At 37.4% G+C, this 13,724-nt stretch overlaps 2 protein-coding genes across 3 annotated transcripts; one reads left to right on the top strand and one right to left on the bottom strand.

Annotated features, from left to right (window-relative positions):
• The first annotated feature begins 1,359 nt into the window (after nucleotides 1-1,359).
• LOC122147449 lies at nucleotides 1,360-4,914 on the top strand. The gene is made up of 4 exons (XM_042770093.1): nucleotides 1,360-2,098; nucleotides 2,373-2,899; nucleotides 3,068-3,134; nucleotides 3,210-4,914. The coding sequence occupies exons 1-4, from the start codon at nucleotides 1,582-1,584 to the stop codon at nucleotides 4,718-4,720; spliced, it is 2,622 nt and encodes an 873-aa protein (XP_042626027.1). The 5' UTR covers nucleotides 1,360-1,581; the 3' UTR covers nucleotides 4,721-4,914.
• A 1,942-nt stretch (nucleotides 4,915-6,856) lies between these two features.
• On the bottom strand, nucleotides 6,857-12,799 carry LOC109101800 (annexin A13-like). 2 transcript variants are annotated; one of them, XM_042770079.1, is made up of 11 exons: nucleotides 12,643-12,799; nucleotides 11,868-11,943; nucleotides 10,860-10,954; nucleotides 10,374-10,541; nucleotides 10,211-10,244; nucleotides 9,980-10,059; nucleotides 9,204-9,272; nucleotides 8,273-8,374; nucleotides 8,108-8,183; nucleotides 7,828-7,940; nucleotides 6,857-7,726 (listed from the first exon to the last, which is right to left on the bottom strand). In XM_042770079.1, exons 1-11 carry the CDS (start codon nucleotides 12,655-12,657, stop codon nucleotides 7,607-7,609), a joined length of 948 nt encoding a protein of 315 aa, XP_042626013.1. In that variant the 5' UTR covers nucleotides 12,658-12,799; the 3' UTR covers nucleotides 6,857-7,606. The 2 variants fall into 2 exon arrangements, with proteins under 2 accessions (XP_042626013.1, XP_042626002.1); XM_042770068.1 differs by having other exon boundaries at nucleotides 10,374-10,544; nucleotides 12,643-12,798.
• Nucleotides 12,800-13,724: the final 925 nt, after the last annotated feature.

Here is a 13,724-nt window from a genome sequence, read left to right as displayed (position 1 = left end):
GCCTAATAAAAGTTCCGCTGCTTTCGAGCTGTGTGTTGCTTTAACCATGCAGTCATACAAAGAACACAAGCAGTATAAAAAAGAATGCAAGGTAAAAACAGACATCCATTAGGATTTAATAAGTACTTTGAAGAGAGAGGACAACATCTATTGTTACCATAGGAAACTGAAAACAGTGGATGTAAACAGCCAGGTCTGGTTTCTCCTGTGTTGCCAAGAGCTCAGCAGCAACATCTGTTTGCTCTAGTGGGGAATCTTCAGGATCCTGGACGGAGGTGTTTTGGACCCTCTGCTGGCCACATGCTCTGGGAATAAAATGCATGCACTATTACAGAGAAATTATGAGAAGAAATATGAAACATTCAAACACAATAATTCAAATGACCAAACAGAGGCCTTTAGCTTTAAAAATGTAAAAATAAAAATGCAAATTAATACAAATATTATTATATCTAAAAACTATGTCATTGTATTCAGTATTTAGTGTGCTTGTTATGGTCTAAATGTAGTGCATCTGGCAAATCAAACAGAAGCTGTTACGTAAAAGGACATAAAAAGGACAAACATGTAATTACACATCAGTTGCATTTAAGAGGTGTGAGGAGCTGCTTCTAGTGGTTGTCAGAAGTAACACCAGAAGCTTTAAATGATCCCACAGCAGGTTATGGCTGGCAGATGAAAACAAACACAAGTCTGTTGTAATTAAAGATGTTGGCTGTAATTACAGATGCTTAAGCATAGAATTAACCCTGTACTAGAATGTGAAAGAGCTTAAATTATGACATATTGCCATTGATGTATTTTAAGAAAACTGTTAAATATATATAATAAACATATTCTTTACATACAAAGAAACATAGAATTAGGAGGATAAATTTAAGTGGAAAAAAAAAACAGTTGCTGTTAGCAATCATATGGAAGTCAATGAGGACCAGCAACTCTTTGGATACCAGCATTCTTCAAAATATCTTATTTTGTGTTCAGCAGAAGAAATAAAAACGGGAAGAACTTGAAGGTGAGTAATGATGACAGAATTTTCAGTTTGGGGTAAGCTATGGCTGTAATGCAAATCCAAAACAACAACAATAATAAATAATAATAATTGATGAGACAGGTAACGATTCAAATTCCAGTTTGAATTATAATACCCATTTCTGTGTCCATTGAATGCCACGATAAAGCTAGTTACTTCCTACTATGGAGCAGATTTTAAAATTCTTTATAATTGCCAGTTAAAGCTGACATGAAAAAGTATCATATGTGGGAACTCTATGGGTTAACTGAGGCTCGGGGAAACCTGTTGCCAATTAAGTGTGTGGAATGCCACATATAGACATTTCCTCAGAACTTCCACCACAGGTTTCAGAGCACACGTTCCCTTTCAGACAGACAATATAACCGCTTTAACCGTTTAAAATGTTTGTTTTATTCACATTTTTGCTTTCACAGTTTGGAAACAATTGTCAGAACTGACCATGTGGACAATGTGTTTGGCTCCGCTCTGATTCATTCTATGGATTACAAGAGACCCAAGTTTATGTGTCTTTAGCATTTTTTCTATTACACTGTGCACAAGCTGCGATGGAAACGCAGAGGTTTTTATTTCTCATCTGTCTGATGATGTGTGGAGGAGACACTGAAAGTGCACCTGAAATGTGCAAAGGAGCGCACTGCCAAAGGTCTCCGTCCAGATCACCTGATCACCAGAGCAGATTTTCAATTTATGCTCCAAGACGCCCATCGGTTCCCTACACGGTAATACATCCACAGCACAGTAGGGCTGCCAGTCCGAAAGTAAACCCAAGGACCATCACGGCTGAGGTGTTCAACCCACAGGGATGCACGGGAGGAGGTTGTCATAGCTTGCCAAGACCAACAAATAATGATACAAATGATTGCAAGGGAATCGGATGTAAACTACCTGTAAGGATGCGACAAGATCCCAAACAGCATTCCACAGGGACAGATGTTGGAAGAAGCAGACTTTCTTTTGTCCATATGCAGGACAGAGCCGAGCAAGTATTGGGGGAATTTCCAGAGCTGGGAACTCGAGGGGGGCCATCAACTGGAATTCAGTTAACATGCGACATCAAACCAGGTAAACAGTGATTGGGTGCTTGGTGTTGTGATATCAGCCCTGTATTTCTGTAAAAATGGTAACACACTTGTTAAATTCCAAACCATGCGGTCATGGCCATGCGAAATTGATTACATGTTGGATTGTTGCATGCTCCCTCAGGCAGTTTGTAGAAGCATGTCAATTTAAGTACAATATTAAAGCATGCATGTTATCAATAATTTAATGTGTCTCAAATCTAAAGCTTCATTTCAAATAAAAAAAAAAAGTCATACTTTCCTTACATTTTGACCAGGCACAAATGAAGTCCACTCTGAAGATGCATTAGTGTTGCATTTGCACTTGGCGAAAGGTCAGGATAAACTGGTGGCACAGTTGCAGGGGCAGCAAGCTGAAGTTAAGCAACTTCAGAACACGCTGAGAGAACAGCAAAACGCTCTACTAGCCCACCAAAGAGAAATACTGGACCAACAACGGATTATGTTTGAAAAGATGGAGGAAGTCAAGACCCAATACAACATTCTTCTTGACAGCGTCAAACAGATATCTGTACGAGGTCCACAGGGCAACATAGAGAGCCATTTAGATGGTCTCCAATCCCAGGTTAGAACCTTTTCCCAGGAGGCCTTTGCAATGCATAAGATGAACATGGATGCTAGTGTTGCAGATGCTGAGAGACCTCTACTTGGCTGTGGATCCTGCCGAGCAGATGAATACTGCGACTTCAGCGCAGACCGGCCACATTGTGAGAAATGTACTGTTTGCCCTCCGGGATTCTTTCTAGTGGCTCAGTGTTCAATTCATGCTGACAGGATTTGCCAGGTACGTCTTCTACTCTATTGCTGTACCACTGTAATTGTTGTGAATTTAAAAAGGATCATTTTGATCATAGTGCAGCCAAATAGAACTGATTTTATTTATGTAAACACAGCTTGAAGTCAAATAATCAGTTTTAACAAATACAAGGTAACGACTAGAATTGTCCAATAGGACAGAGACGAATGCCTAGAGATATCGAACTTGTGTAAGGAACGCAACCAGTGCCTCAACACACCAGGTAAGCTGGCTACCGGACTTCCAGAGTTGTTTAAGGTTTACTTCTTAAAAGATTAAGCACAATGCATTGTTTCAGGGGGATTTCGCTGCACTGGCATGTCGGAGAGGGAAGCAGCTGCCGGGATGTGTGGGCACTCTTATTTTTACAGTTCTGAGATGGAAGAGTGTCAAGCCTGTACAGAATGTGATTCTCAACCAATGGCGTCCCCATGTTTGGCCTTGAGTGATGCGGTTTGCGCCAACCCCTCTGAAAGCAAGCTCTCTCTTTCCTGGTCTGGTAACGTTGACCTGGCCAAGGGTAGTGAGCTTCCTGAAATGCAACTTCACATCCGTGGTAACAGTGACATAAGCCTTCTTTCCTGCACTGATGGTTGGATAGTGCTTCACCAGCATGGTCTTGTTTGGGTTGACCATAATCTTGCTTTAAAACATAGCTGCCGCAGCTTTGTTCAAGCATGTTTACGACTAAATGCCAGTGAAGATGAAGGCCGGGATCTGAGTGGGATGCGTTTGGAGCATCGGGAGGGGAAATCTCTCCAGAGTGTCAGTGTGAGTGGAGCAGCTGCTGTGGAGCCAGGTCATGTACTCTACCTTACTCTCCAAAGCGCCACCAACCAGTGTAGCCAAGACAAGGACAATGTGCAACTTCAGAGCAGTATAATCTCACCTTTCAGCTTGCTCTGGTTGTCTCATGACACAGGTGCGGTTGCAATGACTGCTCAGGCCGTTGCTTCTGCACACTACCACACCAACTACCGCCCTGCTTTCCGTACGTCATCCATCTCTGACCCCTACATGGTCGGCTTGACCCATGACAATCGAGGGGTGCGCTTCAGAGAAAGTGGCACTGTAAAGTTTGTCCTCCAGCAAGCATTGTACTCCATGGGTCAAGCCTGTATCTCTGAGGGCTTCTACTTGCTTGCATACGTGAACCACAACGGAAGCAGTGCTGAGCTGACCCGTGCATTCAAGCCCGGTGTTCACTACAGAGACACGTCTATATCTCTGTCGGCAGCCACCACTGTGGATTCTGGGGATATGCTCACCTTTGAGATCCTTGCACCTGCTCAGTGCAATGTGCGCTACTTCGGTGATGACTCTGGGATTAGCATGCTCAGTCTAGTGTGGATCCCTTCAGCCGTGTCCACTGCCTTGTCAGCATCCCTGTCCAGGAGAGGTCTCCCCTCTGGTGCAGTGCGGAATAAAGCCTTGTTCTTCCATCAGACAAGTCCAGCGGTTCCACAAGTTGCACTTGCTGGAACCAAAGATCACAGAGACTTCATCTTTCGGGAAACAGGGACAGCAAGTGTGGCTTTAGATCTGCGTCTTATCCACTCATGCAGTCAAATCAAACTCACCTTGCTCCAACAGAGTGGGTCTCAGGGGGTTCAGCCAGCGCCTGTAGCTCAACAGATTGGTGGACATATGCCAGAGGGAAGCGTATGGGCAAGTGTGGGACTGAGGGCATCATTCCAGGTGCGTAACGGCACTGTGATCTTTGCTACAGTGGACTGTGTGAGAGGCCGCATCAACCAAATTTCCCATGATGCCGGAAGTAGCATGTCTATCCTCTGGACAGTTGCATGATCATAGCATGATTCAGCTAGCATGACATCAAGCTAACATGTTGGTTTGTTTACACTCTTTATTCATTTTAACATATGTTTTTATTAAGGTGCAATTGATTTGGAACCAAATATCACAAAAAGAAAAGTTTGCTTCAGAGTAAATTTCTGATCTAAGTTGCATTGTGTCCTCACGCATGCTTTTTAAAAACTTTGCTGAGGAAAAAATTTTGGAAAATATGATGAAATAAACAGTTTTTTTTTTTTTTTTTTTTTTTTTTTTTTTTTTTTTTTTTTACAAATCTTTGTGTGATAGGTTGTTGTATGGTTTAATTTTATTAAAATAATTGCACCTGCCAGTTCTATTCTACATTTTCCCAATGTATTTCATTAATTATTTGCTTTGTTTTCCTCATAAGTGAGGGTACGTCATACAGCATGTTTTGTATCTTGCCTGTATCTTTAAATAAAACATTCAGTGGTAGCCATACAGTATGTTGCTGTTTTTAATTCTGTGGCACTCAGAGCCAGATGGCTTTGATTGTGTTCTTTAATATGCAGGTTTTATATAAACCATTCATTACATCTTTAGATTTAATTTCAATTGCCTCAAATGTCAATAGATTCTGTCACGACAAAGGTTTTATATAAAACCGAATAAAAGTATCCCTCTGGCATCATTTATAAATTTGTGGCACTCAGAGCCAGATGGCTTTGATTGTGTTCTTTAATATGCAGGTTTTATATAAAACCGAATAAAAGTATCCCTCTGGCATCATTTATAAATGTGTTGTTATTCTTATTGCAGAAATTATGACACTTCATGCATTACAAGCAACATCAGCAACACCAAATCAAATACATCCTCAGTTTCTTAATGTTTCTATAAAAAGACCATAACAGAAACCATATCCTGAACCTATAGGACTGAAAATAGGTTTATAATCTTAGGAAGCAACTTGCGGTTTTCCAAGACATATGGTAAATATTAAAAGCTCTACTGGCAGCAGGAGATGATGTTGATTTAAAGTTATTCCATAAGGAGAAGATAGACTGAACTCTTCAAAGGGCCAACGTGAAGCACTGAATTCTGGCTGCTTTAACAGCCCTCACCATACAGCTCCCTCCAAAACTTCACACAGATAGAAATTAATTAGTGTTTAAGAAAAGAAAAAGATGCTTAAAATTCAATTTAACTGTAATTTGTTCAGATCCCATTGATTTAGAAAGGCATTCAAATTTAATTAGCTACTAATAATCTTCATTCCTACAGAATTTTGAATAGTGTAAAATGTTAGTAACATAATGTGTAGAGATTTAGAGACTACACGTGAAATATGAATCAAGTGTGCTCTGTCAGGACAGCTTACGTGAACCTTGTGGCCTTTTCTGAGTGCGAGGGTTAAATGTCTGGTGAAGTGATGGTACAGGTGTTCAGTGTTAGAAGATCTGATAATACTACAGCTGTGTCGAAGCCTGTATTGACTTGAAGTGAAACATGTGGAAATGTTTAAGTTTCATTGGAGGAGCGTAATGTTTTGCATTCTTTAGTTTTACACTATTCCTGTACACTAAGGGTTTGGTGAAGTGTCCTCAGCTTATAAGTGTCAGAACAGATTGTTAAATTATTCAAATATTATATAGTTTTATTTGATGTATTTAAAGTAGAGATGAATGTTTAAACTGTTTACTCACTCTCATGTTATTCATGGTTTTCACAAATATATATATATATTTGTCTATTTTGACTTTTGCTATTTGAACTTCAAAATATCTTCTTTCAGAGGCAGAAAATGTGCATGCAAAAAGTGCATAAATGGTTTCCCAGAGATTATCTAGTCAAACTCTCAGCCATCCTAATATTAAAAAAAAGTAATATTTTAATTTAAATTAACAAGCATTAATTAATTTTCATTAACAAGCATTCAAATATATAATGAAAAATTAATATTTAATTAATGTGTCCACATATATATATATATACATATATAGGTTTTCAATTCGTAGTTTTTAATTTTTTTAAAAGAAAATCTGTGTTTTTTATATGGCCCATATGCTTTCTTTTGCAATCTCCTGTCTTCAGGTATAGCAAGAACAATCAAAATTTTTATTATTCTATTAGTAATCTATAAAAAAAAAAAAGAGTGCACAGCAGGGGTGTGTTTAATCTACTTTAGCATGCTTTATTGATAATGTGCTCTCAATATTCTTTGACCACTAGTGAGATATTGATCTCTAACCTTATAATATTAATCAGTTTCTTCAATCCACAGTCATTTTCACATTATTTTCAAAAACAGATATATTCTGAAGCACTGCGACAATATGTTCACACCGCTGCTTTACAATATGAACAGTCCCCACTGTATAACAATTGCTGTTCAAAAAAGAAATGCCCAGAGTTACACAGCATTATCAAGGACTGAAGCACTAACCACCTTAGCTCTTAAGCAAGCTACTTTTAATATTAGCATATAACTAGTACAATATTAAATCATCAGCCATACATCTACATATTTGGTTTACAGATGTGAAAAGTTACAAACATTGTGTGTGAACAGACAGAATACTAAATAAAGGATCACCCTTGGTGCTCCATGGTTTGTCCTGTAAGAAACAGATGATGAAGTACTGAGCTTTTACTCATGACTTTGTCAAGGCACGTGTGTAGTGATTAATGCAGAGGTCAAGTTTACTGAAAAGTTTAATAAAAACTCTAAAACTGTCAAATGGAGCACCTCTTTAGTTTTGGGAAACTGTTAACCGATAATTAAGTAATTACAACCCGATTTGAAATTGCACTGAAGACAAAATGAGCTAACACGAGCGTATACGTGTTTTTATAGGCAGTGTTGTAAGAACTTTCTTTCATCAGTAGGGTTAGTTATTGGCTCCATCTGATGGTGACTCAGTGAAGTATTTCTATAAGGAGGCGCTTGAAGTCACCGCCGCACTCTGAGCTCAGGGCATCCTTCAGGGTCATGTCATATTTCTCCAAGTACATGTCTTTGATGGTCTCCAAATCCACCTGGAAGTGAACGTGAAAGTGGAGTAGAAAATATACTTTTTCCTTTATAGTACTATCATGACATTTTTTTATTGTGATATCAAGCCCATAATAATCCCTACCTCAGAGCGTCCCACAATTATACGTATGAGCGTGTCCTCGTCTGTCCCGGTTCCTTTCATGGCAGCGTTCAGACGACGGGCGAAATACAGCTGCGGGTTTTTAGCACATCGCACTGTTCAAACAAAAACAAATCACTGTATAATTTGTGTGGTACTCAAATATCAAATACTTGAAGTCCTGTTTTATTCCTTTAGGAGCTTATAATCACTGCAATATGACTCTGATTCAAAAGAGCAAATTTCCTAAAGGCTTTTGAATCGTTTGAATGGTTCTAGTTACCCAGAGTAATGTAACAGTCCTTTAATGTTCCTGTAGCCTCACTGTCTATCGCATCCAGGATATCTGTTCCAGAGAGCTACGGAAAGAAAACAGAAGAAAAACCAGAAACTCAGAAAGAATGGCTCCTGTACAGCCGTGATAGGTATATTTGGCGTTTGACCGTACAGTTTCATATATCTTGAAGGTGGCCTGAAGCTGTAGGTAGTTCCTGTGCGTGAGGATGTAGGTGAAAGTGGACTCGTCTGTTCCAAAGCGGCCTTCACCCGCCTGTGAAAAACCAACAACTGGTGGTCATTCATTCAGTCATCATTATAACCTGGGTTGCCAGGTATGTTTGACAAAAACACTCAAAAAGCCAATCAAATAAATCCCAAAACCAGCCCAATGAATAATACAAACAAGCTCAAAACCATCCCAATACCAAAACACAAAATATGCCACAGTATTGGATATTATGTATTTTTAAATTTCCTTTTATTTGTATGTAGCAGCAATAAACATATGCTAATGCATTTTTTGTATTATTTAAATACTATTACAGTATTTATTACTATTGCTTATATTTGAATATTTTCAGTTTTCAATTTAATTTTAGTTTTAGTCATTTGTTATGTGCTTTTGTCATTTTTATTCAACTTTTTTCTGTTTAAGTAATTTTAGTACTTTGATTTATACTTATTTTGGTTAGTTGCCAAGGCAGATTATTACATTTTCATTTCAAGTTAAGTTTTTCATCTAATATTTATATATTATTTTATTTCAGCAAAAAATTATTTTTAAAAGTTGTAGTTTTATTTCATGACAATAACACAAAGTATCTAGGCAAGACTGAGACTGCTTTAGGCAGTTAATAATATAATATAATATAATATAATATAATATAATATAATATAATATAATATAATATAATATAATATAATATAATATAATATAATATATACTTTAAACTGCAGAACAAAAAAGAAAGAAAGAAATCCTGTGGAATAATGCCAATTCTGTGTTAAAATCTTGTACCTGGCAACCCAATAATTATATACTTATATAAAAGAATATAGAACTGTTATGTAACAGCAGACAAAGGTCAAACAAAGGTCACCTCAAACAATGACGTTGCATCCTGTTCTGCCAGTGCTTCATCCACTTCATAAGACTCATCCCTGTTGGCCTGCAGGTGAAGGTCAGTTCTTTATAGCAAATAACAATTAACTACTTGATAGCTTCAACTGATACATTTTTCCTGGTTAATTTTGCACTATAACTGCAGATATTGTAGCTTGCTAACACATCTTCCTTAAGTAAAGGAATTCTGCACCAGATTATTAATGGTGTCCTATGTTTTCAATATAATTACTAATACTATGAAATTAGTACAAAACATTTTTGCCATGAGATTAAAAAAAAAATTATGTGTAATATTATAGTCATCATATTATTTAATTCAGACTTTTTTCATCGCAATTCTGAGCAAAAAAGTCAGGATTATGAGATATAAATTTAGAATTGCGAGATATAAACTTGCAATTCTAAAAAGAAAAGAATTGTAAGATAAAAAGCAATTGCGAGAATTGTGAGATAAAAAGTCACAATTACATTTTTTACTCCGTGGTGGAAACAAAAACAAAATTTTAAAGACGTAAACTTAGAAATCTGAGAAAAAAAGAACATGTAAACTCTGAGAAAAAAATCATAATTAAGATTGAGAAAGTTTCCTTAAATTACTCTTTTTTTCTCGGAAATTGTGAGACGTTTTCTCAGTACTGTGAGAAAAAAGTTAATAATTCAAACATGGCATAAACAAGCTTCCATAAATCAATGCAAAACAGCCCAAGCACACTTACTGGACACAAGCTCATTGGTGTATTTATATTTTACCTGTAGCAGAGAAACCAGAAGATTCTTCACTTCTCCACTAGTGTCATCTTCAATATCAGCCTCCAGATCTCGCTCATGCACTGATGATCAAAACATCTCTTACATGACTACAATCATGTATTATTTTTATTACTAATAATATTACAGTCACGATAATGACTCAACAATAAATCATGTCTCTTCATATTTCATTACGTCATAAATTGAACATTATATCTGATCAAAGCTTACCCAGCATATACGCCTCTTTGCAGTTCAGAATATCCTGTTAATAAATATATGTATATGGTATTACAGAAGTGATGCTTATAAGTAGGGAGATAATGATTTCTTTTCAGCTTTGTTCGATGCTTGAACTTTAAGGGACTTTTCTCCGAATCTAATAAGGAGTAACCTGATTGGTGCTGGTGCAGAGGATCTCCACCAGCACGTCCTCATCTGTCCCGGCACCCTTCATGGCTCTCCTCAGCTCTTTAGCCATGAAGATGTGAGGCGGGTCCAGCGTGGCCATAATTGCTTTCTCAAAGTTTCCTGTGAGTTCATTCTTCAAGACTTCCTCCAGCTCCTTGACAAAGTGACCACAGACAGAGAGAACAAAACGAAACAAACTCAAATAGATGTACAGTGCGCTGAGTCACTATATATTAAAATATCGATGAATTATGATATGCAGTACATATTATTTAAAAAATCAACTTGTAAAAAAGCATTACAGCTTTCTTTCCAAGGATTTTATGCGATGTCAATTTGATACTAACTCAGTTTAGTTAATACTAAAGATGTTATGTAAAGAACACTAAAGGTTCAGTACAAAACTTCCTTGTTTTCATTGATTAAGTATGCACTTGCATTTGTCAGTGAGCTGATATTTTAGACTCACATCGTCATATTTTGACAAGTAGGCTTGTTTAATCTCCACCCGCTGGGCTGCAGAGCGGTTTGCTAGAATGGAAATGATGGTCTCCTCATCTGTCCCTGTGTGAGACAGCACATGAGCTCATACCTCATAATGTCAGTCATTCCTCCAGCAGACTCACCGTTTAAGATCAAAAACTTCCTTAAGGGAGGAATAGTTCACCCAAAAATTAAAATTTACTCACCCCCAGACTATCCAACGTATAAATGAGTTTGTTTCTTCATGGGAACAGATCTGCAGGAATTTAGCATTGCATCATTTGCTCACCGGTGGATCCTCTGCAGATCCTCTGTAAAGTGAAAAGCTAAGTGTTTGTAAGAAATGTTTTAACTTTAAACTGTCACTTCTGGACAAAATATGGATCCTTAATCCACAATAGTGCGTCCTCCAGTGATAAAGTCAGTCCTCTGTTGTCCTCTCACATCCACATATTTGTTTAGAACTGTTTTGGACTGTTTTCAATCATAAAGTGTGCTTGATCCATGCATATTTCTCTCCTGATTCAGACCAGATGACTTTTTCACTGGAGAGAGCAATTTTATGGATATAGGACTCATATTTTAGCCAGAAGCAACACTTAAAAACATCTTTGTTTATTACAAACACACAGCTTTTTGCTTCACAAGACATTGTTCGGATTAGCTTGTTTGGATTCTCATTCTGATGGCACCCATTCACTGCAGCACATCCACTGGTGAGCAAGTAGTGGACTGCTAAACTGAAAAAACAATCTCCTCTATATCTTGAGCGCGAGGAAATGTTCAGCAAATTTAGATTTTTGGGCGGCCCTTTCCTTTAAAGTCCGCACAAAATCTACATGGACCTTATTTACGTTGTAAGCGCAGATTACTAGTCTTTTAAATTACAAATTCTGTTTCATGCAGACTTCAAAAGTGCTATATAATATATCATCATATTATCACCCATTTATGATGTCAGTGTTTTCCATGTGATTACTTTTATTGAACCTACCCATTCCTTTGCAGGCCTTACGGATTGCCTTGATGTCTGCCATCACATCAAAGTCCTCATAAGGAGTTATCGTGGGCTGAAATGAAGGTTGTGTAATAAAAATCATGTGTTATGCAATTAAACAACTACAGGTTTAAATGACCTTTGCATCAAGAGATTCTGAAATAGACTAAGCAATTAATTCCTTGTTATATTGTCCAAAGACGTGATGGGTGAATCCATCAGCATGTTTTTGAAGGGTTTGTGCATGAGATCACTGCAGCAGAGTCTGTAGGGGGAGGAGGGCTCTGTGTCTAACACACACAGCTGAGTCATGGCATCTCTGGGCAGGGACAGGAAGAGCGGAAGCCGTCCCCTGCCTCGCCCACTGCCATAATAACAATGTGCACTCATTGATAACAGAAACAGTTATTCATTTATAAACATCCCTTTTCCTCTAAGAGAGTACAACACTGCCCAAATCACAGTAAAACACAAGAAATAACAGTAAATATAAAATGTGTAGCCTATATGGGGTAAAAAAGTAATATTTCAAAAAAAAAAAATTAGTTTTGACATTTTAATAATAAACGTGTACTAAAAATGTTGAAACATTCAAATAAAACATCAAAATATCATGCGAGGAACTCGTTTGGGTGTAAGTATTTTTTTATTTACCTAGTCTAATTATCTGCTGCATCTGTGAAACAAACTAATAACAACTAACGCCGTTATATGTAGTGAAATAAAGTGAGAAAAGTGAGAAAGAGGAACAAACTGCACTTGTTTTACTCACTTGAACGTTGCCCATCTTGTGATGCTGATGCGAGTCTCTGAATGCGCGCGTGCTCGCTCCACCCGGCGACGCATCCTTTTACTCCGCGTCCCTGACGTCACGGTCGGTGACGTCATGCACACTTTACATTTTTATCTGATTTTAATCTACAGTTTTCTCTTTTTAATCACTAACCATGTTCTCAACAGAAAAGTAAAGCGTTATAAGTTTATTAAAAATGCCCATTTTTATTTAACTGATGAGATTATATATATAAATAAAAAAGATCTTTCTTCATTCAGCAGGAATGAAACAAATGTGCGTAGGCTGATACAACATTTAGTGCGCAGAATCCTTTGATTTAAGACAAGAAAGTCTTTGTTAATTGTGTTCCAGCAGCATCAGCCTACTCCCTGCATGACTTTGTGTTTACCAGAATACTAATATTTATGGCATTTATGTTTCCTTCTTGCAGCAGATGATCAAATATTTTATTTTAAAGATAGTTTTTTTTTTTTACAGAGTACAACATTTAAAAAAGCAGATGTAATGCACATAGGAAGCAATTGCTAAAAGAAGAAAACAGAGGCGTGCATATGATCGCTTGGAAATGAGTCGGTTCGTATAATGAATATAAATATTAATTTCAGCATTGATGATACAAAGAGCTCGTTCACATTTGCAATGTGTATAACCATTGATTCTGACTGACTCAGGCAAACACTCTTATATCATGTGCGTTAATGCATGTGTTGACCTTAGATAAATTGTGTTACTATTAATTCTGCTCTACTCTATAAATATAAAGTCTAGAATTGTGTTGGTCCATGACCTGTTCTCTGACATTGAGCGCGTTCATTCATCCACATCACACCAATGAGGCGAAGACTTGGCTCATGAATATTAATTAGGCACGTTATTGGGCGCTTCCAGAGGGTTACTAAGCAACGTCACGTAACGTTATTAATATTAATGACCTGCGCTTTTATTTCGCAGGAGAATGCAGTGTAACTATTTATACAATAATGAATTTAAAAATTATAAATGCCGACCATCTTTAAAACGTAAACAAACCAACATCCAAAACCTTCGGTTACGTCGTC

Source organism: Cyprinus carpio, chromosome A2, assembly GCF_018340385.1.
Source record: "Cyprinus carpio isolate SPL01 chromosome A2, ASM1834038v1, whole genome shotgun sequence".
Classification (NCBI taxonomy): Eukaryota; Metazoa; Chordata; class Actinopteri; order Cypriniformes; family Cyprinidae; genus Cyprinus; species Cyprinus carpio.
Note: the sequence above shows the minus strand (reverse complement) of the source record. Positions and strands in the feature narration are given on the sequence as shown.

Bases quoted from the DNA above. Each gene is read 5' to 3' on its own strand.
- LOC109101800 (XM_042770068.1), bottom strand. The intron at 10,545-10,859 runs GTGAGTCTAAAA...CACTTTGTCAAG, and splicing joins ACTTGTCAAAATATGACGAT to GAGCTGGAGGAAGTCTTGAA. The intron at 9,273-9,979 runs GTAAAATATAAA...CTTCACCTGCAG, and splicing joins TTCTGGTTTCTCTGCTACAG to GCCAACAGGGATGAGTCTTA.
- LOC122147449 (XM_042770093.1), top strand. From the start codon at position 1,582: ATGGAAACGCAGAGGTTTTTATTTCTCATCTGTCTGATGATGTGTGGA. The intron at 2,099-2,372 runs GTAAACAGTGAT...CATTTTGACCAG, and splicing joins AACATGCGACATCAAACCAG to GCACAAATGAAGTCCACTCT. The intron at 2,900-3,067 runs GTACGTCTTCTA...ATTGTCCAATAG, and splicing joins ATGCTGACAGGATTTGCCAG to GACAGAGACGAATGCCTAGA.